We start from the raw sequence: 27,671 nt of genomic DNA on the forward strand, positions 1-27,671 counted from the left end.
ACAAGTTTTGGAACAAATAATATACCAAGAATAAGAAAAAAATCTAGATTAGGTGGTGCACAGGAATACCCTTTACTAATGTGTATTATTGGGGTTATTGTTCTTGTGTGATCTTCCGTCATTTATGCTATTGATTTCGATATAAAAGATAAATCATAGATAAAAATTTTATCTTATTGCACAAAGCAAGGAGTCAAATTCATGATCTATTAATACAAATCCTAACTTATAAGAGTTTAATCACTTGATCTGTACTCTATTATTAAATCTTAATTTCACCATCACTAGTGAAGTTAGGATTAAAAACAACTGTGGAGCCTTTTTTTTCTTATTTATTCTATATTAAAAAGATATTAATTGATGAATTACTGAGATTATAAATTTAATAACGTGACAGTCCCTCGTCATCTTTTAATTAACTTGAAAAATATAACTTGAAAAACTTATTGAATTTGCACTTTTTTTTTTTACGGAAATCAATCAATCAATCAAACGATTTCGTATCGTACTTGACCATTGTTTGACGAATGACAGCTATGGGGACACAGCCCATCCCAATTTTCAACCTGCCTTCCTTTCATTCAATAATGCAGTTTGTTTGGGGTCTCAGTTTTCCATAATTTTTATGCCATATTGACACCTAAAGGGAGGGAGGCAATTAAGGTACGAGACACTCATCACATACCAAACGTTTATTTAACCCAACAATGTATCTTTCAATCATTTAAACTATCATCCTAATTAATAATAGGGGACTTTTTGAATATTTTAAATGGCGAATGTAATTGTCTTGTCCCCCTTGGATTAGATGGCCTGTCTCGTCTATTACTCTTCTCCTCTATAGCTAATTCTTACCTGAACAAACTTTTAAGTCTACATTGAAGTGGAATGAAACAACTCGAATAATCACTGCCAGCTAACTCACATCTTCTGGCAATTCCAGTGACCGGTTGACTGCTCAATCTCTATCCTTATTTTCAACTACACTCCTTTCAAATTCACTAATCTAATCTATAATCTCGATCAAAGCACCTAAAAATCGATGATGGGTTCTCCGATCGTCAGGTTGCGCTCCAGGCTCCATGGCAGGTTGAAGAGCTTGGCGGTGATGAACTTGAAGATCTTGGTCACGTTTATGTTGTAAGTCGCACTGGAGAAGAAAAGGGTTGCTTCCATGGCCTTTGCGTACGCTCTTGCCTGATCAATTTCACCGTACCAAAACATGTTAGATACGAATTGTTTGTGTCCCAACAGTACTGTCATTTTCTCGGGAAAATTTCAACTCTGGCAATCAATGTGCCCCTCTTGCGTAATGGTCGAGGATTTGTGTCCTTTTTCTCCGAGATGGGCTTTTGGTTGGATGCCTGGAAAATCATCTTCACTCGTTTGCCTAACTCGATTGCAAGGTGTCGGATAATTATATTACAATGAGTTTTGAGTTGTATTTACATAAGAAATTATTTTGTTCTCTCAATTTATAGGAAGACTAATGAATAGTGAAATTACTGTTTTATAAATGAAAAATTATAAATTTAAATTATAAAAATAATCCCTTTACAAAAATAAAAGAAAGACTATATATATATATATATAGATACAATCTTTATCTAATTTTAAGAGAACGGATAGTGTCATGAATTGAAAAGCCGTTTCATAAGCTATTCCATTCGTACTAGTGATTTGGCCCATTTGAGATAGTAAATCTGCCCACATGTTCAACAGTGGGAAGACTTGTGAAAAAGCTTCTGCCACACGTTTGTTCAGAGTGAAAGTTCCATACCTGGTTGGCAATAGTCCACTGCAAATCCACCGGTAGCTTGACAAAATCGTCGAACTTTGTCCCTATTAGCACCGGAATGGCAGTCTACAAAACCCATAAATTTTCTTGAGAACCAAACATTACCAACCCAGGAAAACATCCAACTTGATTTACTCCTCGTGACTTAAAAATGTCGTCTTTTCTCAGTACCTGATTCCATTTTCTTGCATCTTGATACCACCTGATGACACTTGAATCCCAGAGAAAATCAAACTTGATTAGAAGCTAAAAATTATCGTTAATTTAAATCATATGCTAGCCTTTTATGAGCTTAAGTAATTACCTATTCAAAGTACACCGGCTGGTTAGATCAAACATGATCAGAATTGCCACCGAGTCTTTGCAAGCAGCTGGAATGTGATTATGAGAAGCTTCATCTCCTTCACCATCAAAATTACGGTTTGTAAATTAGGGAAAATTTACAGTGAGTTCATGAGCAAAAAGAAGAGATAAATATACAGATATAGATACATACATACATATACCTGAAACTTCCCAGACACTGTAAGCTATTCTTGCCCCTCCGATGCTTAGTGTTTTAACCATCTGATTGAGCCCTCTCCTCTCAGGTTCTTCTTCTCTTTCTTTTCCCACATATTTTGTCTGATCCAAAAGAATATCGTTTCAATATTGAGGATCGGATTGCACATAAACACGTAAAAATTAAAAAAAAAAAGAAAGAAAAAGAAAAGATGAATCGTAATTCTGCTTCAATGTCTCTGTCCTAAACAATCAATCAGAGTACAGTTTTATACTGGGAAAAGTGGAAAACTCTCACGATGTTCATTATTCTAGATTATCGATACTCATACATGGAGAATTCTGCTCAATCCAGGCTTACTGGGAGACGACTTCTCCACGAGGCCGAGTGTGAAGAGGGAAAATTAAATCAAGACGGAAAGAGCATGTGGTTCATAATCACCAGAAAGCTTGTTTTTCCAATTTGGCAATCACCCAGCAGGCTGATCTTCAAAGCAACCAAATCCGAAGAGTCTCTGCAATGTTGGTCGGAGTCGACGTCGCAGGCCGCCGGAGAAGTGGAAGACGAGGAGGTGCCGGGCAGCTGGCGGTACCGAGTGGACTTGCGCAACATTGTGCAGGCGAGGACGAGCCGCCAGAGGGAGCGGAGGCGGCGCCGCAGGAGGGAGACCCTGCGCACTACGCGGCGGCGGAGGCTGAGCGGGAACATTTGCCTGCGAGGCTTAGCAGTCATGCGGCGGCAGCTAGCTGGAGAATCAGCGGTTACTGGGAATGTCACGACGATACTCTTCGTGGAGATGGTGACGGCTTTATATGGGGCGGTGGACCCGTCACAGGGTCCGACTCCGATACAATTTCAAAATTGTCGGCTTATTGGGTCTTACGTAGCTTTCTTTCAAAAGGGTCGGTTGGACCATTTAGACGTGCCTCGTGTCGTGGAACCCTCTCTTTCTCTCGTCTCATCTCGGTTTCTGTTCCGGATATAATTTGTAAGTTTAATGTGTTGGCATTGCGGTTTGTCACGTAATTCCTACTATAGTTTTGAATTAAATATTTTTCCTAAGTATTAATTTGAATTTAGCCATGTGGGCCATTGGATGGGAATGGATTAAAACCACCCAACCACTAGGTTAGTTAAGTGAATGAGAAGGGACCTTATTTGGTTGTGGACATTGAAAAGCTTCCAATACCATAGTTATGGGGATGGTTGAAATTTGTGTTCAAGCCATCAAAGACGTGCCTAATCTTTCAACATAAATTTGGCTTTGGTATCATTTATTTATGCTTCCTTATTTATAATCGCAATCCCAAGATGCCTTTTGATTAGCATGGTTGAAGTTTGACCCTCCTTTTGGTGAGACTAACACATCATATCAAACATCCTACCTGTTGTGTTGGATGATGAAGAGTAAGCCAGTGGCAGTGGGGGCTTCATGTTCAAGGCTTCGAGATTGAGGATGTGGATGTGCATGCATGCTACCAAAGTTTTTATAATATTCTACCAAAGTTTAGGTGGTTATCATATATATCTTTCATATAATATCTTTTAATATCATATATCTTTTTTATTGTATATAAGGACTCATGTCGTATAAAATAATTCTTATAATAAATAAATAAAAATTGTTAGATATTAATGTCCTTAGATGTTATAAAGTTTCCCTCACATATATAACGATGGGTCCAATAAATGTACAAATAATTGTATATCATCCATGAGGTCCGACAAGATGGTCGGGGCAAAACCTGAATTCTTAAACAAAGTGACAAATTTGCCCTCTGACCTATTTATATAGTTAAAAAAAGATCTAATCAATATATTTGTATTTTCTAGTTAAAATTACGTTCATATGCATGACTCATTTAGATTTTCTCAACTTTATTTTTTATTCACTTGGTATTCGAGTTTCACCCGACTAATTTTTATGAAGAAATAACATTTTCCCCTAATGCATCTTCTTAATAAATTCATATACGAACACAATTTATATACACTCAAAACTAGACATTCATTGCAATTCATGTCGGATTTGTCTTACAGTATTACTGTTATCTTCCAGCTAAATGTTGTTTTCCAATAATAATTATGTTTTATAAATTGTCACATTGATTTGAATCTCAATATTTCATATAAAATTTTAATTATTTTATCACCGCACTATACATGGAGCTTAGATTTTCTCAACTTGATATGGGTAAGAGTGGTTTTAATCAAATAATGAGAGATAGACATCTTTGTCACTCTTTCTAAATGAATGTAGATATTAAAATAAAGCAAGGATATAGGAATGTCTCACCAAATAAAATTATAAAATAAGACCAAATATAATTGTTCTGTAACTATTGTATTGTCTTCACTTTTACAGGTTGTTGTCTGCCAGTGCTATATCAACTTTGTGGAGGAAAAATAATATGCCGTAATGGGTTCCCCAAAATCTTATTGGGGTTTAGTAAATTTTTAATTAGTATTTTTAATAATTTCACCTGCCACCTCATTATGCTTGTGAACCATATAAATTATCCAAACATTATTCTTTCATTTTAACACGCTAACCATTCAATAAGGTTGTTGGGTTTCTTAATATAAAGTGAGTTGGAGCCATAAATGGTACTTTGCCCATGAAATGCCTTATTTTGGTAACTTGGATGGAAAGGTCACCATTATAACTTACCTAACTCACCCAAAATCCTTTTTAACATTCTTACTTACTCCATACATCTCTTCTTTTTACTCCTTTTATAAGGATGGGAAATGTTGGGTTTTGCTTCCTTTATAGTTTTATACACATTAATTCATCTAATATAAATCAGGTAAGATTTTATTCAAAAAGTGATAAAGGGTGGACCCAATAGTTAGTATCTAACCTAATATTTCTATAATTTTAAGCTTGAAACAACCATTTTTCTTTTTCATCTTTAATTGCAATCGTGCTAATTCTTTGGGTTATTACACTGAGAGCGGAGTCAAGATTTTGAGTCAGTGGGGGCAAATTTAAATACAAAAAATATAATTTCCAAAATAAAACACTAATGATAACATTAAAATGCAAAAAAAAAAAATTACAATTGTTGCCTGCTGCTTTTCATATTTTGATAACGCCGCATAATGACATCATTATGAATTTTATTAAATACATTCTTTTCAACATATACAAGTAAGCTATCATTCATCTACTGCTCTCTAATTCTATTATGCAATCAATTTTTCATAGTATTCATTGCAGAAAATACTCTTTCAATTGTAGCTGTAACAACCGAAAGAGTTAATGCCATGGGTACACTATATTTTTTTTCGTCACGCCCAACTTCTGTCCAAGTTCACCAAGTCCCCGTAATTCTTCAAACTATTTGTTGGAGCGCATATCAAAAATATATGTAATACCCGGGAATAATTTGAGAATAAAAAAATGATATTTGATAAAGGGCATAAATGGAATTTTGAAAAAATAAGACTATAGGACACACTAACACAGCTTTGGACGACCAAATTAGTCAGAGGGAGTACCCCGGACCCTAGATAGCCAAGGAAAATGGTATAGTAACGACAAGTGATTTAAATTATGATTTTTGGTGATGAAAGGAATGAGATCGGGAACATTTTTCGGTACAGCAAAAATACAGCTGCCAATTAGGTCGTATTACCGAATTGTTATAGACGATGTCCAAAAAGCCAACAGAGAGTGTCAAAAACTAGTATTCGATGTGTAGAACAACCCTTAAGTGGTTTCAGGTTGAATCGAGTGGATTTGAGGTCAAATAAGTCAATCGGGTCTAAGTGCAATTTTCTAAATTTGCCCGAGGGAGGTCAAACCGGTAATTTTTCAGAAGTTTCAAGGGAGAAATGAGAAGTACGAATCTTGAGGGTCTTAGTGATGGTGTTGGAAAGATCAGGGGCTTGAGGTTAAGGGCCAAAATGCAAAAGGAAATTCGAGGGGGGCCAAACTGTAATTTTTGAAAATATGCCAAAGCATGGCAGATCTGGCCGCGGATTCGGCCGAAAAATAGGGAGATTTGGGCAGCAAATCTCGTCAGGGCATAGCCTAGGGTAGTCTAGGAAGCGTGTGGGGAAAGATTTGGCCGGAAATCGGCCACGTGGGGGTCGGATTTTGGCTATAAATAGCCAAGGGTTTCGGCCGAATTGGAATCATCAAATCGCTCAAGTTTGAGGGCGAATCGAGGGAATCCAATAAGGGGCTTTTGATCCTTGAGGCAAGAGGAGCATTTCTAGAGAATTTGGTGAATTTTCGAGGCGATTTGAAGGGGTTTCGAAGGCTGATCGGAGAAGGAAGACGGATCGCCGCACCGCGCCTATAAGTGCCCGATTGGTGGCTTTTCCGGTGGCCTTTCGGCCTGAAACCGACGGGGTTAGGATCGACTCCTCGTGGGATTTCGGGGGGTACCGGTTTTGTGGCCATCGGAGCAACCGCCGGCGACCGGCTTGAGGTTGAAGACGGTGGCGCGTGACTGCCACGCGCCAGTCTTTGCTTCCAGCCCACTAGCCCGCGCGTGGGGGCGCGTGCCATGTAGGTAAATTCTGATTTTTTTTCCCAAAATTCTTGGAAAATTATTTTATGAATTATAGTGTAAAAATATTTGAGAAAATAGATGTGTAGATATTTATTTTGAATTATTAGAGAAGAAAAATAGGAGAAAATAAGAAAATGTGAGAAAATTAAGGAGAAAATTATATTTTAATAATTATTGGGTGATTAGGGTACCTTGCGGCTTGAGGTGAAGTGACTCGTGCAAAGTGAGAAGAGGGCACGCAAATCGAGGCAAAATGCGTTTTCCAAGAAGAATTCGAATTACGGTGAGTGTTCGCCCCCAACTTTGTTTTGACTTGTGAGTGGTTCTACCTGAAAAGACTTTAAGTGACATGTTAATGGTTTACTGTGAGTGTTCATCCCTATGGTTTGGTTTATTATGGTTGTCCAAACAATTATTTACACATGCATTGAATTTCGTACGGTAAATTGCATACATTGAAATGTTGATTTTATGCATGTTATGATTTTTCGACATTGTCTTGTTTTGTGTCGTCCATGTGGGACGTGGGTTGGTAACCGGTGACGTAGCCTAGAGTGACAGCACTCGGGATGCGTACCTAAGATTAATGCTAAGTGACCCACTTGGGACGGGGCTGAGACGGACTTCACCCTACGGGACCCAAGTGGCGGGGCTGAGAGTGGACACCACCCCGGTTGTTGGCTCAAGTGGCGGGGCTGCGAGTGGACACCACCCCAGGTTCGTTTAAGCAATAGCATTAATGCCGAGGTGACGTTGATTCTGAGGATAGTGCTGATGTGGCACTCTTGGGGGCTAGGGTTGCGTTGGGTTTTGGAATGCTTTTGAGTAGAAGCGTAAAGCCTAACAATGACAATAGGGTGATTCCCGGGTTCATGTGTCGAGGTTGTCCCTCTTAAGCAGGATTGTGTTTGCCAATGGGCCGATGGGGTCGGGTCGCCTTTAGAGAGATTGCATTTTCCCCGATTAGGGTTAAATGCTATGTGGGATTCTCTTAGGCTGGTGCATGTCAGGATTTATCGATTTTATATATGATTTTGCATATCTGCATGAAAATGTTTTTGAACTCTCACTTAGATGATTCAGCATCTAATTTGGACTATGTCCCTGGAATATTCAAACGTTCCAGGTGAATGCAGTGGCGCCAAGGGAAAGAATGTCATCGAGATGTAGCTGCTATGTTTAGTTTTCGTAGGGTTTGTCTATGATTACGATGTTTAGAGGTTATGTAATATTTGATATTTTCATGTGAAACATCGATTTGGTTATTGTAAAGGAATTGTTGGTTATATATCATTGAGGTTTCGATCTTGCTTCCGCTGATGTGATTGTTAATACCTGTCTTAGTTTATTTATTATTAAATTTTGATATGCTAAGAAGGTACAATCGGGATTGACGGGAAATGATTATGATGAAGGTATATGTATCGAGAGACTTATGTTGTATGTTTGATGTTGAAAAAAAAAAAATATATTCCCGAAATCTCGAGTTAACGCTCGTTCTGGGAAAACGGGGCGTTACAATATAAGTTTGAAACTGATCATCAAGTGTCATGAGCTCTACTCTTGAAAAATCTTCAAAATAATACTCAAGAAGATGAATTAATTTTTCTTTGTCAAAAGCAAAGAATGAATCATTTGGGCATAAGAATGCTATATAAAGAACTAACTCAGTACTAACCTCAAAAAAATGGTCATTCAATTCTTGAAGTTGCATATCAATGATAGCATAGAACAAGTCCACACAAAAGTGATGCAAATTTGTCATTTTTCCAATGTTACGCCGTGAGCGATCTCGGTGTATAAAAACACCATCCATATTAGAAACATCAATATTCTGTTTTTCACAAAAAGAAACAACTACTTTAAAAAAAAAACCCCACTCATTGTCCCTTATCACTTGGAGTCTTTGTTTGCATATTTTCACTAAAATAATGGCATTTACAATATCTTGATCTTTCCTTTATAATGCCTTAGACAATTCATTTGAAATCGCTAAAATAGTTCTCATGAGATATAGATTAAATATAAATTCAAATGACTATATTGAGTCTAATAAATCATCTGCCTCACATTTTTGTTCAGCGGATCCATCATCAACAATCATTTCAAGAGCATTAACTATAGGCGAGAACATGGAAATCAAACTAATCAAAGTACCATAATGCAATCCCTAACAAGTATCACTAAAGCGTGTAATAGTACTTTGTTGATTAAGACCTCGACCACTTGAAATCTTACCATAATGGAGTGCTTAAAAAATTATGGCTTCTTGTTTCTCTCGCAAAAGATCACAACATTTCGATGACACTCTAACAATATTCACCACTCTAGAAACCAAATTAAAGAGCGAAGTAACTTGAACATGCTGTTGGTTCTTAATGATGATAAATATATCCCAAGAGGGGAGTGAATTGGGATTTGTATAAATTTTTGATAATTTAAAACTTTGATTGAATGCAAAACACTATATTTCGAAATATAGGATATATGTTTCGAAATATGAAATGTATGTTTCGAAATCTACTTCACTGTTTTGCTTGATTTGAAATCTTTCACCTTGTATTTCAAAATAATGATCTTTGAAAAAAATGATTTATATATTTAAGAGTATACCAAAAATATTTGTATATCAAAGATATGTTTTCTATGTATATGTATAAACTTATGCTTATAAAAACTTTGTTTTAGACTTTGATATCAAAGCATATGAAAGCATGTGCAATAGGCAATAATGATAAGCGAAAGCTAAAGAACACTTGAACACAAGATGTATAGTAATTTGGCACCCCGCCTAGTCCATTACCTTCAAGCTTACCCACTTGAAGGATTTTCAATCGCAATCACTTTTACTAGTGATCACCACAACAAGGGTTTTACCACAGTTTATCCTAAAATCTTACAAAGTGAGTTTTTACGGGCTTAATTCAAACTTAGCACCAAGTGAGTTTTTACAGGCTTAACTCAACCCTTACACTAAGTGAGTTTTAAGGCTAAACTCAAACCTTTGATACAATGAGTTTTAGGCTCAACTCAAACCTTTACACCACAATGAGTTTTAAGCTAAACTCTAACCTTACAACAATCAAGATAAATAAAGTTTATCTTTACAGCCCAACAAATGTATAGCAATAGAATGTCTTACCAAATGGCTGTACAAACCTCTTAACTTGAGGTGAGGAGAGCTGGAGAGATGAGACTCGTTGTTTGCACTTCCTTCTCCTTTTTCACATAACAATGCACATCTAGGATCGTATGAATGGATCTTCTTGAGAAAGCTTTGTCAAGAGAACGGATTTAGATCATTTGTGCTTGTGTGTGTGTCTCTAGTGTGTGCTCACTTGCTCTTGCTTGTTTTCTCTCAATCAATCTCTTCTTGTCTTCAAATACCTACTATTTATACCAAAAGATAGAAATCTGATTGTTTTATAGTCGTTAGAGACAAGACAAAAAAGTAGGTTTCGAAACATATATAATAGGTTTCGAAATATCACAATTTTACACATAGGTTTTGAAACATACTCTTCATGTTTCGAAACATACAGCCTTTACAGCTGGATATGCACCAAGAGACAGCAATGAGTGGGAGACACAATCTATTCCCCACTAACACATAATAATGATCTCCACTTCAAATTTGAATTTGAATTTTGCAAGCCATGGAGAATGCATTAAAAAATGTTTTGATAAACTTTTAGATAAATATTAAAAATGCAAAGCAAAAAGCATCTCGGATCTCTGCTGATAGAGATATAGGTTTCGAAACATACTATCACAGGTTTCGAAACATACCTTTCTAGAAATGAGGTTTTGAAACATACCATCATAGGTTTCGAAATACACCTCTCTAGAAATGAGGTTTCGGAACATGATATATAGGTTTCGAAATATAATTCAAAACCTGATTTGAAATCACATGCAATGCAAAGATGTTTCAAAATAGCATACATAGAAAATATTGAAAACCTTTTCAAAGGGGTTTCGAAACATGCATAGGAACATGACAAATCTTCAGAATGATTTGCTTGAAAGCACAATCCACAACATATATACATGACAGCTTATTTACATTTTTCTCATTTTATTTTATTTATATTTTACCTTCCATTTACTTTAATACATAAATGTAAATAACGAAATACCCCCTATTTGGATTCAATAAAATATTTAGAAAATCAAAATCCAAAACAATAAGAAAGTAGATTTTGGGTTTTAGTACAAACTCAAGATTTAATAATAATACCACTTATTTAATGAAAAATTCATTAAAAATCGTTTTAACACTTATGAATGTTAGGTATCAAAATACCGGGAGATAGTTTTCCAAAATGAAAATATTTTCATATATGTCTCCTTATAAGGTGCTAATCTTCCAGATTTAGTCAAAAACAGAGTTTTGAAATCTTGATACTTGAAATACTTTTGGTTTTCATTTTCACAAAGAAATACATGATATTGAAATTGATGTATGTTGAAAACCATAGTCTTGACTCATGACTTAGGGATTAAACCAATAAATATTTTTCATCTTTAAAACTAATGTACAAAAAGTATAAGACATGCTGCTTTGCTATAGCTACAAGTGCCAATTGAAGTTGATGAGCAAAACAATAAACATAGAAAACACATGGGTTCTCTTTCAAAATAAGTGATTTGAGACCATTAAACTAACATTGCATGTTGCTAACCCCATCATAACCTTGACCCTGCAATCTAGATATACTCAACCCATATCTAGAAAATAATTTATCTATAGCAGCCTTAAGTGATAAGACAGTAGTACTGGAAACATGTTCAATCCCAATGAACCGTTCAACTTCATATCCCACTTTATTCACATAACACAATGCAAAACAGTACACATTTGTTCATTTGCTAAGATATCCTGAGATTCATCAATTAGCATTGAAAAAAATGCATCACCAACATCTTTTATGATAAAATCAATCGTTTCAATGGTAGCAGCTTTTACAATATCCTTCTAAACATCAGGTGATGTTAACTTGAGATTTTTAAGAGCAACTCCAACGGGAGTTGCCATTAGGGGTGCCATCGGCGTAACTGCCGAAATGGCACCCGAAAATACAAAATATCCACTCTAACGGGAGTGGCAAATGAGGTTGTAAAATGGCAACTTCTCTCATTTGGTGCCATTTTTGCAACTTTTGGAAAGAGAAAATTAGAGGTTGCATTTACCAATGGTCAAGAAACCAACGGCTATATTTTACATTATATATATATATATAGTTACTTGAACAGAGGAGGCGGGCTGAGTAAGAGAAACCAAAGGCTTCTGCGAGGACGAACAGTGCCAGCAAAGGGGAGAACGAGGGCGAGCTGTGAGCAGGAGAAATTGATTTGCAAAAAAGAATAAAATTTCTGGATTGCAAGGGCGAGGGAGCGAGTTGTGAGCAGCTGAAATTAATTTCCAGAGAAGATAAAGGCTTCTGGATTGTGTCAAAAGCGAGGGCAGCAATTCATTTGCGGAGGGGAAGCTTCTGGAGGCCAAGGTATGTTATAATATATAAATATATAATCATTATAAATATTTACAATTGATTTGGAGAAAGGAGGCGCCCAAATATCTTATAATATATATATATATATAATTATTAAAATGTTTACAATTGATTTGCTAGAGGAAGGCTCTGGAGCGTCCAAGTATATTATAATATATATACATATATATATTAATTAATTATAAATATTTAAACAATATGTGGGGAGTTGTAAAACAATTATTGAAAGTTAATTATTAGAATTATATATATTAATTATAGTTAATTGTTATGTTTTGTTTTAGTTTATTAATTATTAATCATATATATAAATGTTTTTATTCTAGTTAATTGTTAGAATTTAAATTGATATTTTTAGGTTAGAATTATATATTTTGATTTTAATTTAAAATAAGTATTTTAGTTAATTATTAGAATTTAAATTAATTGTTAGAATTTATTTTAATTTATTATTTTATGCTCATTCTTTAAATTGATTATATTTTTTAATCAATTTTTAGATGGATTCTCAATTTGACGGTTCTTTCACTGATTTGCTTATGAATAACACCGATTTATATGATGATACCATGCGGCCCAATCCCGCAGTGTTAGAGTCAGTACAAGATGAAGTCGTTCCAAGAGTGAGAAAATCACAAAGGACAAAGAACTTCTCTCAAGAAGAAGATAAATTAATTATGTCTGCGTGGCTTAACACGAGTAAAGATGCAATTCCTGGAAATGAACAACAAGGTGGTGCTTTCTGGCATAGAATATTAAAATACGTAGAACTTTATGGAGGCAATCAAGAAAAACGTTCGCAAGCTTCTATTAAAATCCGTTGGACTGATATAAATGCAAAATGTGCTAAATTTGTCAGTTTTTATAGCCAAATTGAAAGACTGCGACAAAGTGGACACACCGAGCAAAATAATGTAAGGATTGAGTTTTTTTAAATAGACATTACTATGATTTAATATTTGAACTATTGATTTAATGATTTCATATGTTTTTCGGGTTGATGAAGCAAAAGAAATGTTTGCTAAGATTATTGGAAGACCATTTCAATATGAGCATTGTTGGAATATCTTAAAAATGGAGCGGAAATGTGATATTTTACTCTTGAAAAATAAAATAATGGTTTTGATAATGATTATATGAAAATCAATCTCTAAATCTTTATGAGTAAGTATATATATATGGACAAAGTTTTTTTAATCAATCTATATGAATGAGAAAAGCAATCTTTAAATCTCCTTGAGCAAAGTTATGAAAATTTATATAGGAGAAGTGTTGAAGTGTGGTTGAGTGTATTTAGATTCAAAATAAATATGTTTTTAATAATCTCAACTTGCTTTCAAAAGAATCGAAATGAGGATTTGTCCAGTTTTCTTTTTTTCAAAATGGATAGTCGACTATGTGGTTCATTCTGTTGACTATGCTTGAAAATAGTCGACTATGCTGTTAAGGATAGTCGACTATGCATAAGAATAGTCGACTATGCTGATTTGATCTGTCGACTATTTAAGGCTTCTATCGACTATCAAATAAGGATAGTCGACTATGGCTTTTCATCTGTCGACTATTTTTGTTCATAAAATTCAAAATTCTCTTCACATTTTTGCAATAGTCGACTGTGTATATGTATCTGTCGACTATGGGATTTTTGTGTTAGAAGATAGTCGACTATGCCTTTTTGTCTGTCGACTATGTCTTGTTTTATTTGTAAAAATAGTCAACTATGCATTTTTTTCTGTCGACTATATCTTTTACAGAAAGCTTCCAACGGCTAGTTTTTCAACTCCAACGGTCACAAACGGCTATATTTCTCTTCAATCTTTTGGGAAGCCTATAAATACAAGTCATGGATGATCAAGAGAAGACTAATGGATGGAAAGGAAATTATTTGAGCTTACATCGTATACACATTTGTATTTATATTGACTGTGCTTTAATTTTCTCTCTTCAAGGCTTTGATCTTCACTTGTAATTATTCATTTCAAGCCTTGTATCATTTTTGAGAGACATTGTAACTAAGAGATTCATCTATTAGATTCTCTCCAATTGTATTACTTCTTGTTTTTCCTAGCTTGTGTAGCTAGAGGGCCTACTTAGTTTAAGTAGGAGGTTGTATTTCCTAGCTTGTGTAGCTAGAGGGCCTACTTGTGTAAGTAGGAGGTTTTAGTGAATTGGTTTAAAATCCTTAGTGGGAGCTAAGGTAGTGGATTAGGCTTGGTTTTAGCCGAACCACTATAAATCCTTCGTCTCATTTATTCTTCTTACTTTACATTTGTCATTTTATATGTTCTATGTTAAAAATCACTAAAACCTCAATTGGGTCAAAAAGTTTTCAAGTTCTATCAAGATTTTTAAAATATCCAATTCACCCCCCCTCTTGGTGTGTGCCATAACACCTCCCGTTCTAACAAAATGGACTGATAATCTCACCAACAATAAGAGAGCAAAAACCCATCCTACTGGTAGTCCTACTAAATCAAATCATGTTGAATCTTGTTATTCAACTCCACATTTAGGGGATGACATTGAACCATTGTCTACTCCCAACCTCAATAGGCCATTAGGCAAAAAAGCTTCAAAGAAACAACTTAAAAATAAAGAGAAGCAAATCGGGGCTGAAGATATACTAGATTATCACCACTGGAATCAAAGAATGGAAGTGAAACGAAAAAAAATGGAGCGGCATGAGAAAATGTTTGCTCAACAGGAGATAGCATTGGAGCAACATCGTAAACAGTTAGAAATTGAAAAAATGCAATTAGAAGTTCAAAAAAAGAAGGTAGAAGTTGAAGAAAAGAATAATGAATGGCAATATGAAATGAAGATCATGGAAACTGACACCACTGGTATGGACCCAATTTCTACAGCATATTGGAATAACTTAAAGATGGAGATTATGAAAAAATGGGGTTTTACTTTTTAGTCATTATTTATTACGTTGTTATTATTCATGAAAAACTATGTTTTAAGTTTGATTAATATGAAAGTACTTTTGAAATTGACTAAAAAATCTTGAAATTGAAGTTGGACTTTGATTGTTATGAAAGTACTTGTGAAATTGAAATACAACTTGAAATTGAAAATGAGATTGAAAATACAACTTGAAATTAAAATTGGAATTGAAAATACAACTTGAAATTAAAATTGAAAAAATTATTATTCGCCATGGCATTCCCACAAATGCTCGATAAGATCTGATTGTAGTTGAGAATGAGTTACACTGTCCCTAATCTGACAATGGGTTTGCATGAAGTCTTCCAATTCTAGTGTATACGCATGCGACACTTCTACAGGCGGATTTGCATCACTTCCATCAAAGTCATTGTTACCAATATCTTCTTCATCCTCAATGACCATGTTATGCATTATTATGCACGCTTTCATAATATCTGCAAGTGTTTCTTCATCCCAAAAGCGTACTGGCTCACGCACGATTGCAAAACGGGCTTGAAGTACCCCAAATGCCCGCTCTACATCTTTTCTTGCTGACTTTTGTGCTTTAGCAAAATATTTTTTCTTCAAACCTTGTGGGCAAGGAATTATTTTTACAAATGTTGACCAGTTTGGATAAATACCATCAGCTAGATAATATCCCATTGTATACTCATGGCCATTAATTGTATAGTTTACTGGAGGAGCATGACCATTTGCTAATAATGCAAAAACAGGGGACCTATCTAGAACATTTATGTCATTTAGCGAACCAGGAAGTCCAAAGAATGCATGCCATATCCAAAGATCTTAAGAAGCCACAGCTTCCAAAATCATTGTTGGTTCATGACAATGACCAGTATACATACCTTGCCATACGGTCGGACAATTTTTCCATTTCCAATGCATGCAATTAATACTCCCTAACATTCCGAGAAAGCCACGTTGTTCCCCTATTTGTAACAATCGAGTAATATCGCTATTGTTTGGTGGCCTCAAGTAATGGTCGCCAAACACTACAATAATAGCTTTCACAAACCTCTTTAGACAGAGTATGGTAGTGTTTTCTCCAATTCTGATGTATTCATCCACAGAATCTGCCGGTGTTCCGTAAGCAAGAATTCTAAAAGCAGCTGTTATCTTTTGAAATGATGACAAATCAAGAACTCCAACTACATCTGTTGTTTGGATGAAATATGGATCGTGTTGTTCAACCTCATTTGCAATTCGAAGAAAAAAAGGACAACTCATTCAGAATCTCCTTCAAAAAAACCTTTCATATACACAAGGGGTTGCAAAATAGTCGCGGTAGAGTCTTTCGTGACCTTCAACTCTACCACGATTAATTGTTCTACGGCCTAGAATAGAACCACGATGCCTTCTTACCCGTTCATGACTAGACCCTTCTGACCTTCTGGTTGAATCATATAATGTATCTAATTGATCATCATCTTCTTCCTCAATATTGAGGATCCCTCCTAAAATATTAGGATAACGATTCATATTGATGAATCAATGCAAATATGAGAGGATGAATGATTTTAGAGAGATAATGTAATATAGATGAATGAAAACATGAGAAAGATTATCATATTTATAGATGAATTTGAAATTTTTGAATTTTTATTTTGGCAGTTAAATTTTAAAATTTCAAATGTAATGGTTGAATTTTGAAATTTGAATTTCAGCGGTTAAAATTTGAAATTTGAATTTTAAAATTTAAAATTTTAATTATATTTTTTAATAAAAAATATTAAAATATTAAAATGGCACCCCTATTTGCAACCTACCATTGGAGCAAATATAGAATTTAGAAGTGCCATAACACTATTCAAAGTTGTAAAATGAAATTTTAGCACTCCAAAATAGCACTCCCCCTTGAAGATGCTCTAAAAGTATTTTTCAAAGTAACAACCTTAATCTTCTTATTATGATTGGTTAGAAATTACAATAATTCAATAAAGTTACATTGATTATTTGAATCTTCAGACTCGTCATGACCGCGAAAAGTTAGTCCTTGCTGTAGAAGAAGTCAAACACAATCATTTTATGCATTCAGACAAATTCGATAATTACACCGTATTTGTTTTAATTGCTTGAAGAAAATTGTCTCAATATTTTACTCTTGATTCATTAAGACTTCACAATTATTTCGAGCTTGATTGTGTGCACTATTGGCATCTCCAACATGAACTTGAAGTTTATCTTTTTTTTAAAAATTACTGAACCTTTTTTTCATAAAAGAATCACCACCTCCTTATTCCACATTATTTGTTTTAAAAAATAACAATATAAGCAAAATGCGGCATATTTGCTTATACTATATTCCAACCAATCACTAAATTCATTTAACCAACCTATAATAATTTGTCTTGATTTTTTACATGGAAATGAATGATTTCGAGGCTGATATGAAACTCTTTACAAGTATACCCTTCTAATTTAATCTCTAAGATTAACATTGTAATCCATTATTGAAGTTCTTAACCTAGGATCCATAAGAAGTTGTGCAACATCAATTTGTTCAATACTTCTTTTGTTAACTTGTTCATTTTCTTCAGTATGAATTTCCTCCATATTTGCTTTCTTTGCTTTACAACTTCCGTCAATACTTGCTTTCTTTGTATCATCATTCTCTTGAATATCAGTAACCTCAACACTTATTTTCTTTACCCCATTGTTTTCTTCAATTGAAAATAGAGACTTTCTTTTAAAAAATCTCTCCATATCTATCTAAAAATTAAACAAGAATTGCATAAATAATCAATGATTAATATTTTATATTCAAGAAAAACAGCCAATACTAGCCACGTTTATCACCAATGGCAGACATCGGCCGGCGATTTCCACTATCAAGTGTTACCGTTTGAAACGCCAAGCCAAGCGAGTTAATATATCCAAAAATAAGCTAGAATTAACAGTCAGATTACCGTAGATCTGGTTTTTAATTTTTTATCAAAAACAAAAAATAGTTAGTCGGCACCGGCCATCGCGATCGATTTTTTTTTTTGTGATAAATGGAAACCACCTGACACCCTTACTCCTATCGACCAACATACCCAAAAACTAATAAAATTCAATGGTCGAATCTCCACAGATCTAAGCTAAAACTTTCTTGTCAAACCCAACCGCATGTAAATACATATATATATATCATTAATCTATGATGAAAATAGGACTGATGAAACTAAAAGTCTTACCTTCTTGTAGATCGGGTTGCTTTTACAGTGAAAATGTACTTAAATCTAAGATCGAACGGTTGAATTTCACAAAATTTGTGATTTACAGAAATGCACTTGAGAGAGGAGGGGGGGATTGTCATGGGAAAAAAAAAAAAAAAGAAGACAAAGAAAGCTAGAAGTGGGTGGGAGCCCTAATAAGGTCAGGCAGACTTGGGTCGCTTGGCTCGCTTTGGGCCTTTATTAAAAATAAAATTATTTTTTTTTATCTGGCCCAGTGAGGGCAACTGTCCCGTTGGGCCTGACTTGGCTCCGCCCCTAATTACACTACCGAAAATGTTATATTTACAGACAATTCATATAAATTGATCTAAAATTATAGATGGCAAATGGGCTAGGCGGCCCATGGGTCGACCCGCTTCACAGCCCGGCCCGACCCGTTACTCTAGCAGATGGGCGGGGTCGGCCTGCCCAGCAGAATGCAAGCCATGCTAAACCAACGATATGTGGCTCGCGGCCCAGCCTACCAAACCGGTCCATCAACTGTCCCGCTAAAATGGCCTGACCCGATCCACCAAAAATAAAAAATTATTTAAAAAATTATGTTTGTAAAATTATGTTTACTGTAAACATAATTATATTTATAAACATAATTTTATTGTAATGTTTGTAAACATAATTTTACTGTAATGTTTGTAAACATAATGTTTACTGTAAATATTATGTTTGTAAAATTATGTTTACAGTAAATATAATTTTACAAATATAAAAATGATAAGTAAACATTGTTTACTTATAAACATATTTTAAAAAATATTATTTATATTTGAGAAAAAAATTAAAAAAATATTTAAAAAAATTAAAAATAAATGATTCACTGGCCAGCCCAGATAGCCAGGCCCACGGGCCGTCCCTGCCCAGCAAGCCCACGGGCTGGCCCAGCAGGCCCACGGCACAGCCCAACCCGCTTTGGCTCATTTATTAAGGGTCACAGGGCCGTGCCGGACCCCAATTTTCATTTCCCCAGACCGGCTCGACCTGTCTCCTTCGTGGGCCAAATTCGGCTCGGCCCACCAAATGGGTGGGCCAAGTAGGATGTGGTCCGGCCCGCCCATTTTCCATCTCTATCTAGAATACACAAAATTCACAATATTTATACTTAAAATTAACAATAAATTATAATAATCTTATCTAAAATTAAGAATAGATAATATGTTCACTATTATGAACTCCTACTAATTCTAAATATGATTATTATAAATTATTATTAAATTTAATTAAAATTATTATAAATTTATCAATTTATGATAGTTATTTATTAAATTTATTTATAAATATAACATTTTCCTCATGTGACTCACTCAAAGCCAGTAATGCATCATTTTGCATAATTCTTGATGGCTGGGCATCACCTCCCAACCTCTTTTAAGGTCTCAAAGTGTTTTGTTTTGAAAACAAAAATGTTAAATATTATTTGATAAAAAATAATATTGGGAGTCATGATTAATGGTGTTATCAGTCATGTATTGCATTCTTATTGAAAGAAGTGCTAGAGAGAGAAAACAATGACACATATCTCCTTAATCTTCTTTAATGATTGAAGATCACTCTCATCAGTGATTATTCCTAACATTATTCTTTCATTAAATTATGTGTTAAATTTTTTATTTTGGATAATACAATTTAATGTATTACATATTTACTTAATATTCGCAACTAGGGGTAAAAGTACACATTTTGAACCTTGTTGAAGAAAATTAAGCCAAAAAATGGAAGAGATTGAAACCAACACAATATGAAGGCACCAATTTTGATTCGTTCAAGTTTCGATTTGCCAAACGGCCTCACACCAACAGCTTAAGGGCATGTTTTATTTCACAACCCCCCAGGGTTAAGTATCTTTAGAAGCAGAAGAAGCAGTAGTTCACTAACAAGATAGGCTGTACCATTTCAGCAAGCATGTCATAAACCATCAACAAACAGAAACCTCAAAGAACCCTTCTGAAATAAATGACGGATACATTCGTTCATACTTGTATTGCACAGGTACAGTACAGATTTTTGACAAATTTTTGGCATTTTTTCACATTCTATACATCAAATGGTCAATCTGGCTGCCTAAACTTTCAGTATCATAGGTTTCTGAACTATAAGAGGCATGCTTTTCTGTTTTTTTTTTTTTTTTTAGTAAGATTCAGTAATATTACCTAAGAAGCGCAGACAGGAAAACTCAAAAACAAGAACAAGCAGGCCAATGAAAAAATCTCCCCCTAAGGTGAACCCGGTTCTAGTTGGCCATCCGAGCTGTGGCTTGCTTGTCGATTGTGATCGCTGCTACCCCTGCGCTTTAGTATCTCCTTGATCTCGGCTTCTTTCTTATCAACAAAATCGATCAAGTCCTTGAAGCTAGTCGCTCGCATTGTGCGTCTAGGCCGAGCAGCTGGTTCTGGTTCCTCGATCTCCTGCTCCCCCTCCTCGGGGTTGTATCTGCGAAACTGCAAGCACACCCTACAGAAAAATATCGTAAGAGCAAGGAAGCATGCTATCCCACAAATGAGAAACAGGCCCCAGAAGCTGGTCAGAGATAGCCTGCTTTCATCGGCTTGGTTGGATTGCGAAGAGCACCCATTGACCGACAACCATTTGTCGTGAATTCGCTGGAGATCACCATTCTCTGAGAGTTGTAGAATGGCAGTCGACAAGTCTACTGCAAGAGGAGAGTCCCTTTGAAATGCCTGAGGCAGGAAATTGAACGCGTCAATCATATTGGAATGTTCTGGAACAAATAATTAAGCACCAGGGTTCAAGAAGATTTGGTCAAGACTAAAGGCTGCTCCAATATCAGAAAGTTCGAGTTTCAAAACCAAATTAGCATCTTAAATCTTAGTTTAAATTGCCGATAGGAATTAATTACTCGGGATTAGAGTTTGTGGGTACTTACAAATCCCCATCCGCTTTTAGTGAATTCCTGCCCCACAGTTCTAAATTTGCAGTTGGTACTATACAAGAAGAGCTCGACGTAAGGGAGCTCGTCGACAATGGCAGCAACTCCACCCTTTTTGGGACCTTGGAGAAGTGCGTAAGCGTATTCTTCCTGGTCCCTTAAGTTCCGGATCCTAGACTCTGCTATGTTGAGCTCTTCGACCAGATAATTGTGCGCAAATGATCCATCCTGAACTCCAATCGGATCCGTACTTGATATCAAGCTGTCAATCCCTTCAATCTGTGATGTCAGCTGCTGCACTGTGAGGATCGATGTCAAACTAGCTGTGTAGCTTGAATTGATAATCAACACTACGAAGAGCCATAAGATCAGCACTAGACGTCCCAAGGCGCTCACAGTGTTCTCTCCTGTGTCAAAACCCAATTGGAGTTCGGTTTCATGAGTTTCAACTCCAAAATGTGAAAGTAGCCCTTAAGAAATTCAGTGCTATGGAATGAAACAAAATGCAAAGGTAAGAGATTAGGCAACTTACTGTGTGCAAAAAACATTGTCGAGAAACTGAACCTGCAAAATTAGAAACAATATTTAGAAGCATTTCCAGGTTCCCAGCAGGATGCTTCACTATTAACTGTCTAACCAAATAGAATGGCGCTACTTGTGTTATCTTTCTAGTCTAGGGGAGTCGGTTGAACCATCAAACTACTGCTGATTTCCAACACGGCTGTAGTATTTGAGGCAAGTGCCACACTTTCTCAATGGAGAAAAAAGAGAAAAGAACTTGCAATCGTGTAAAATGTCTACTATGCATAAAATTTAACTGAAACATGCAATACTTCAACCACATTGGATCCCAAGAGCATGGCAATGGAAATTGCTTGGCTAGGTAGCACCAGATCCATCATGGGGTTTCAAATATCATTCATGGCTGTACATAAATCAGAAGAATCACAACGAATTAATCAGAGACTAACCAGAAGATTGTTATAATTTGTTGCCTTGGTGAACCACGGAATTCATGATTCATTCGGTGCTCAAGAATCCAAACGACAGCTCCCACGAAAAGGAAAAAGGCACCAGTGACGCACCACATTTCCCAGGTAAATGGACTCAGGAAAGCCCAAGCATTAGATTTTGATTCTTTGACTGGAGTAACTATGACAAGTCCAGACTCCTTGAAGGGCTGTGTGAAATCTACAATCCTCGTCCTGTTTGTAGTAATTGTAACATCCCCCACTGCTGCATCATATTTCTGAAGAAGCAAAATCAGAAATCATTACAGGTGGTTAAAGGGCTCCAGCAGCATATTTCTCAAAATCCCAAGATGTGGAATCAGAATATTCACAATCAACACATACAGTCCCCTAGCAGATGAATATATAAGACCAGACTATAACATATAGAAAAGGAACAAATACTCACATTTAGGGCAACATCATTCACAAGATTGTTGTAGGAAGGGTTTTTCAAACCATCACCATATACCATGTATATGTGGGGTACAGCATAGGGTAACAAGTTTACAGCAGCTTCAAAGACATCAATGCAGAATCCTTTCACCCCTAGGGGGCCCTTGTCTTTCATTACATATTCTTTATAACTTACTCTGTTCGGCACCACAATTCGCAAAGGCTTTCCATTGTTGGGGAACACCCAACCCCGAGGTTGCTTTGAAGTTTCACCAGGCCATACCACACTGGAAAGATGTTGATTTCCAGAAGAAACATTTGAGGGTTTTGAAATTAAGATTTCTGGAGCAACCTCAGAAAGACCCGAATGGTTTGACCAGTAACCTATGCCATGAGGTACTGCCCCAATAATGTTAAGAATATCAAATGCTGGATGAATTAAGTTCCTCTCATAGTCAAATTGAAGCAGACCGGTCAGACCATTGAAATTTGTTGCAAGAAGCATCTGGAGCAATTTCTGGCCTTCATCAAAAACACGTAATGATGTCAAGTGCAGTGTGCTTCCATTACTGTCGTGCAACCTAGGGTCATCAGAGAAGGAGACATTTCCACCCTCACTGAAGAAGCTGTCAAGTGCATGGGCAACTATCCAAACAGAATCATAAGCATATAGAGCATAAGAGTTGAAGCTTGAGGTGGCCTTATATTTCAAGTTTTTCCACCTAGATTTGAATTTCTTTTTTGCATCAGAATCAGGTGTGTGATGGCGAAGAGCAATAACTCCTTGCAGGAGATCCATTGTCTCAGGATCAGGTGATTCAGACAAGTCTAACACGGAAGGAAGCCAATCTGTTGTAATCCAAACATATCCAGAGCTCATCATCCCAAGTTGCTTTGCCACAGAAAAAATTGTCAGACCAGAGTCAGGATTTACATGAACGACGTAAACCCGAGATTCCATAAGGTTTACTCCAACTAACAAATCATTAATGTCACTTCTAGGGGCTCCAGGTGTAAAGGCAGCCTTGTATGAAATCTTGGCACGCTTCTTTGCAAGGGCATCACCTAATACAGAAATCCCGTTCCTTCCGTAATCGTCATCAACAAAAATGGCAATTACCTCCCTCCAGCCATAGAATTCAACCAAATCAGCTATTGCATACATCTGGTAATAGTCACTATGTGCCCCACGGATAAAGTATTGGAACTGCAATGCAGAAAGTGTGGGGTCTGTTGCCCCAAACGACAGTAATGGTATGCGAAGTTCATTAACAATGTGGGAGATAACGTGGGCTATTCCAGAGGATTGAGGGCCAATTATAGCGACTACATCTTTCTCCATCAGCTCTAAAGCTACATGAATAAGGATATCTCATCAACAATTATCATTTAAAGAGAGAAAATATTTTTAATTCTCAGTCTTTTTTGTCTGAACTGGTGTTAAATTTCACTTGAACAGAACTTCAGTACGTGAAACACAAGAGATCTTTCTTACTTCTACTTATTATTGTCCTATTGACAGAAAACGAAAATCATTTGCTAAAGGTTTTGTTTTCACCTGGGATCTCTAAACAAATCTGGCCTGGCATGTAGCAAAAATATAGATATGATAGGAACGTGACCAAAACAAAAGTATGTTTTACTGGTAGTTTCATGAATGTAGTAACCAAAAAAAAAAAAACTAAGCACATTCCAAAGAACCACTATTTAATATAAAGATACCGTCCAATGTATGATTATGAATCTATGATGATGTAAACAGATAATGGGTAATACCATTAACTCAATATATATAAAAACTAAATCAAAAATTCAAAAATAATATAAATATCATTGAACATACACAGATTTATATTTTTCACCCAAAAAATTATTCCATTAATAGATTTTACCTTGAAAAATGTTTTAGTAATGCTATCAGAAATCTTTTCTTGTCCGTAGGCATATCCATCCGTGTCTAACCCATGGAAACACGTGTGCATTGTGTATCCTAGACATGTCCAAAAATAAAAATAGTACAAAAATTAAAACATGTCATTTGGTTATCTAACACATATCCTCAAGTGTTCAATAAATATCCATGTCTATATGTGTCAAACACAGGGTACGAGTATGAACTATGACACCCAGTATGAAGTCTCCAATACTTCTTGGGTTACACATGAACCACCACCACATAGAGAACAGAAACTCAATGCGGTTTAGAGCAAGAACAATCAAAGGCATCAAATTGACAATCTATGACCTAAAACCCCTATAAACAGAGAAGCACCAAAATAAACAAAGAGTGAGCATACTCTCAACTCCAACCTTCACATGAAGATGAAGTCCCCAGTGAGAAAGAATTAAATTTTAAGCCATACGTTAACTTCTCCATGATTAATGGCTGGGGTAGCAGGATAGCATCCTAAGGCTAGATTTATGAGAGCACAATGATTCTACGATCAAAACACAGATGGTCATAAAGCACTGCAGTAATACGAAACTCATGCTGAGATTTTACTTTTAAGAAATGCTTGATATTAAAGAAGAAGATAACTACGTCCAATCCTCAGTCGTCGCCCTAATTTGAAAGCAAAGGACTCCTTAAAACATGTTCCAGTTCACACAGCCAAGGGTTGCTCCTTGCAGCAATGAGGGATCAATTCAAGTTGTTCAAATTCAGAACTTACATTCTATAGTTCCAATGAACCCACTGCAATTAGTATCATGCAAAACGAGATTCAACTTTGTTCCATGAAGAACAGAGGAATCAGAATTGACATCATCAACAGCAGCTGCAATTGCTGGCTTCGCCGCTTTCCCAATAACAGAGTTGAAGGTAAACAGAACTCCAATATTCACGGCACTCGGCCTTGCAGAAGACAGGCTAGCATTACCATCCTTGCCCATCACTTCCATGGGCACCCATACGCAAAACACCACCACCACCAGCGCTCTCCTAATCAACAGGCCGATCTCCATTTTAATGCAAACAAGCAATTGGTGACCAATCTTCAGCTTAGATAATCAGTGCGTAAAAATCAAGCACCTATCAACCGATACGGGATGAAGCTTAACTTCACAAAAGCTTGGGGATGGAGGATAAGATTCCCACAATACCGAGTACCTACAACGCCAAAACCCATGTCAAGAATCCAAAAACAAGAAACGAAGCCAGAAATCACGCCCAGAAAACAACTAATACCTATTCACACACTACCATCATCAATCAAAAACCTAGGGCAGAGAAACTTGGAGAACCAGCCCAGGTTTTACAGAAGAATATATATAGTTCTCAATACGGGAATAATCAAACTCTGAAATTCTGTACCCAAAAACAAACAATAGAAGTGAGGATTCATATGCAGAACAAGATTAATCCACGTTCACAGAAAACCATAAATGTGAAATCTAACCTAAACCAACTTGGATACTCAGCCATGGTACCCACATGGGGAACCAGCGGAAATTTCACAAAATAATATAATATCCAATACGGAAACACTCAAACCCCCCATTATTGTACTATCAACCAAGCTCACAATGACTAGACAGAGCATTTCTACTAAAATAAACAAGTTGGAAAGACAAGAAGATGTAAAAATTAGTGCTATATGGGTGGAGAACCAGTGAACATATTCAAACATAATATTGTTTCAACTGTATCGAAGAACCCACATGGACGAATAACAAATTAATTAGTGGAAAGCGATGGCTGCTTACATTTAATATACGGCAGATCCACAGAACTGGAAAAACGAGATTTTAAGCCTATGCTCAAACGCATACATCCATGCTCATATAGGCGTATGGCTCAGCCGGAAAGGAGAATTCTTCTCCAAAATAGGCCGAGAAAAAAAAAAAAAAAAGAGAGAAAGAGAGAAATCTTGAAGTGAGAACAGTCTTGCAATGTTGGCAAAGAATAAATCTTTTGCCTATTTTTATTCACTTCACACTCTAGGCTTTGTGCCCGGACAGGATGTCAGATATGTTGTTGTGTCCTGGAAAGGAAAGAGAAGGGGAATGGATGGTCAAGATGTGTCCACGTCATTCATGGGGGATGATGAATCCGTGGTGATTGGTCTGGGCCAAATTTATTGTGTGGGTTCAGCCTTCAGTGTGAAACATGTGGGTTGTCTACTTGTACCATGTGCCGTATTTAGTACCATCCTCAATGTAATTTAAATTGGGCAGTGAGTTCGAGACTCTAACGACCAAGTCAAGCTAACTCTTTTATTAATTATAATATATGGGTAGTGTCTATATGTTTTTTTTTTCATATATATATATATATAGCTTTCTTATCACCAGAAATATGAAGCAGGCATAAATTAATTATAGATGGTTTGTCCACAAATTATTCGACTAAAATTATTTAACATAGGCTTTTAATGTAGTGATTAAAAGCTATATATAAGTCTTTTCAATCTCCTTTTTTTAGTCAGAAAAATAATGGCATTTTTCTTATAAGAAGATTTTTCAACTTATAATAACTTAAATTATAACAAGATTAAAAGTTTAATGGTTATTATAAGATAAATTAAATTAAAAAAATAATGGAACTAACAATAAAAAGAATCTAATCAAAAGCTTTTAAGAACTCCATAAAATAATAGATAATGATAAGACATGACTGAATTAATTGGTGGAGAGGTCAAGTGACAAAAATATCGTTTCATTTTGTTCAATCACTGTCATTGATAAGACCAAAATAGTAATAGAGATATTTTTGTTAATTTGGCCTCTCCACTAATAACGCAACCCATGTATTTTGTATAAGTATATAGATGCCCTAAAATAATTGAGTAAAAGATTAAGCAAAATGCATAACAACCCACCAAATAGGGCCGAACAGTCCTAAGTATTGGGGGACGATAGTGATGTGAAACA

The 27,671-nt window shown here is 35.8% G+C and overlaps 2 protein-coding genes and 1 pseudogene across 5 annotated transcripts; all 3 read right to left on the reverse strand.

Annotated features, from left to right (window-relative positions):
- Window positions 1-665: 665 nt before the first annotated feature.
- On the reverse strand, window positions 666-3,155 carry LOC127791478 (septum-promoting GTP-binding protein 1-like). Of its 2 annotated transcripts, none has more exons than XM_052321379.1 (6): window positions 2,742-3,155; window positions 2,305-2,422; window positions 2,103-2,199; window positions 1,970-2,009; window positions 1,781-1,864; window positions 666-1,197 (listed from the first exon to the last, which is right to left on the reverse strand). In XM_052321379.1, the coding sequence occupies exons 1-6, from the start codon at window positions 3,030-3,032 to the stop codon at window positions 1,033-1,035; spliced, it is 795 nt and encodes a 264-aa protein (XP_052177339.1). In that variant the 5' UTR covers window positions 3,033-3,155; the 3' UTR covers window positions 666-1,032. The 2 variants fall into 2 exon arrangements, with proteins under 2 accessions (XP_052177339.1, XP_052177341.1); XM_052321381.1 differs by having other exon boundaries at window positions 1,056-1,390.
- Window positions 3,156-15,495: 12,340 nt separating this feature from the next.
- On the reverse strand, window positions 15,496-16,773 carry LOC127791687 (uncharacterized; annotated as a pseudogene).
- A 3,654-nt stretch (window positions 16,774-20,427) lies between these two features.
- LOC127792180 (glutamate receptor 3.4-like) lies at window positions 20,428-26,748 on the reverse strand. 3 transcript variants are annotated; one of them, XM_052322579.1, is made up of 8 exons: window positions 26,198-26,414; window positions 25,987-26,106; window positions 25,472-25,908; window positions 22,813-24,152; window positions 22,365-22,642; window positions 21,926-21,957; window positions 21,391-21,800; window positions 20,428-21,184 (listed from the first exon to the last, which is right to left on the reverse strand). In XM_052322579.1, exons 3-8 carry the CDS (start codon window positions 25,761-25,763, stop codon window positions 20,720-20,722), a joined length of 2,817 nt encoding a protein of 938 aa, XP_052178539.1. In that variant the 5' UTR covers window positions 25,764-25,908; window positions 25,987-26,106; window positions 26,198-26,414; the 3' UTR covers window positions 20,428-20,719. The 3 variants fall into 3 exon arrangements, with proteins under 3 accessions (XP_052178539.1, XP_052178538.1, XP_052178540.1); XM_052322578.1 differs by lacking the exons at window positions 25,987-26,106; window positions 26,198-26,414 and adding an exon at window positions 26,505-26,748; XM_052322580.1 differs by lacking the exon at window positions 25,987-26,106.
- Window positions 26,749-27,671: the final 923 nt, after the last annotated feature.

This window comes from Diospyros lotus, chromosome 15 (genome assembly GCF_014633365.1).
Source record: "Diospyros lotus cultivar Yz01 chromosome 15, ASM1463336v1, whole genome shotgun sequence".
NCBI lineage: Eukaryota > Viridiplantae > Streptophyta > Magnoliopsida > Ericales > Ebenaceae > Diospyros > Diospyros lotus.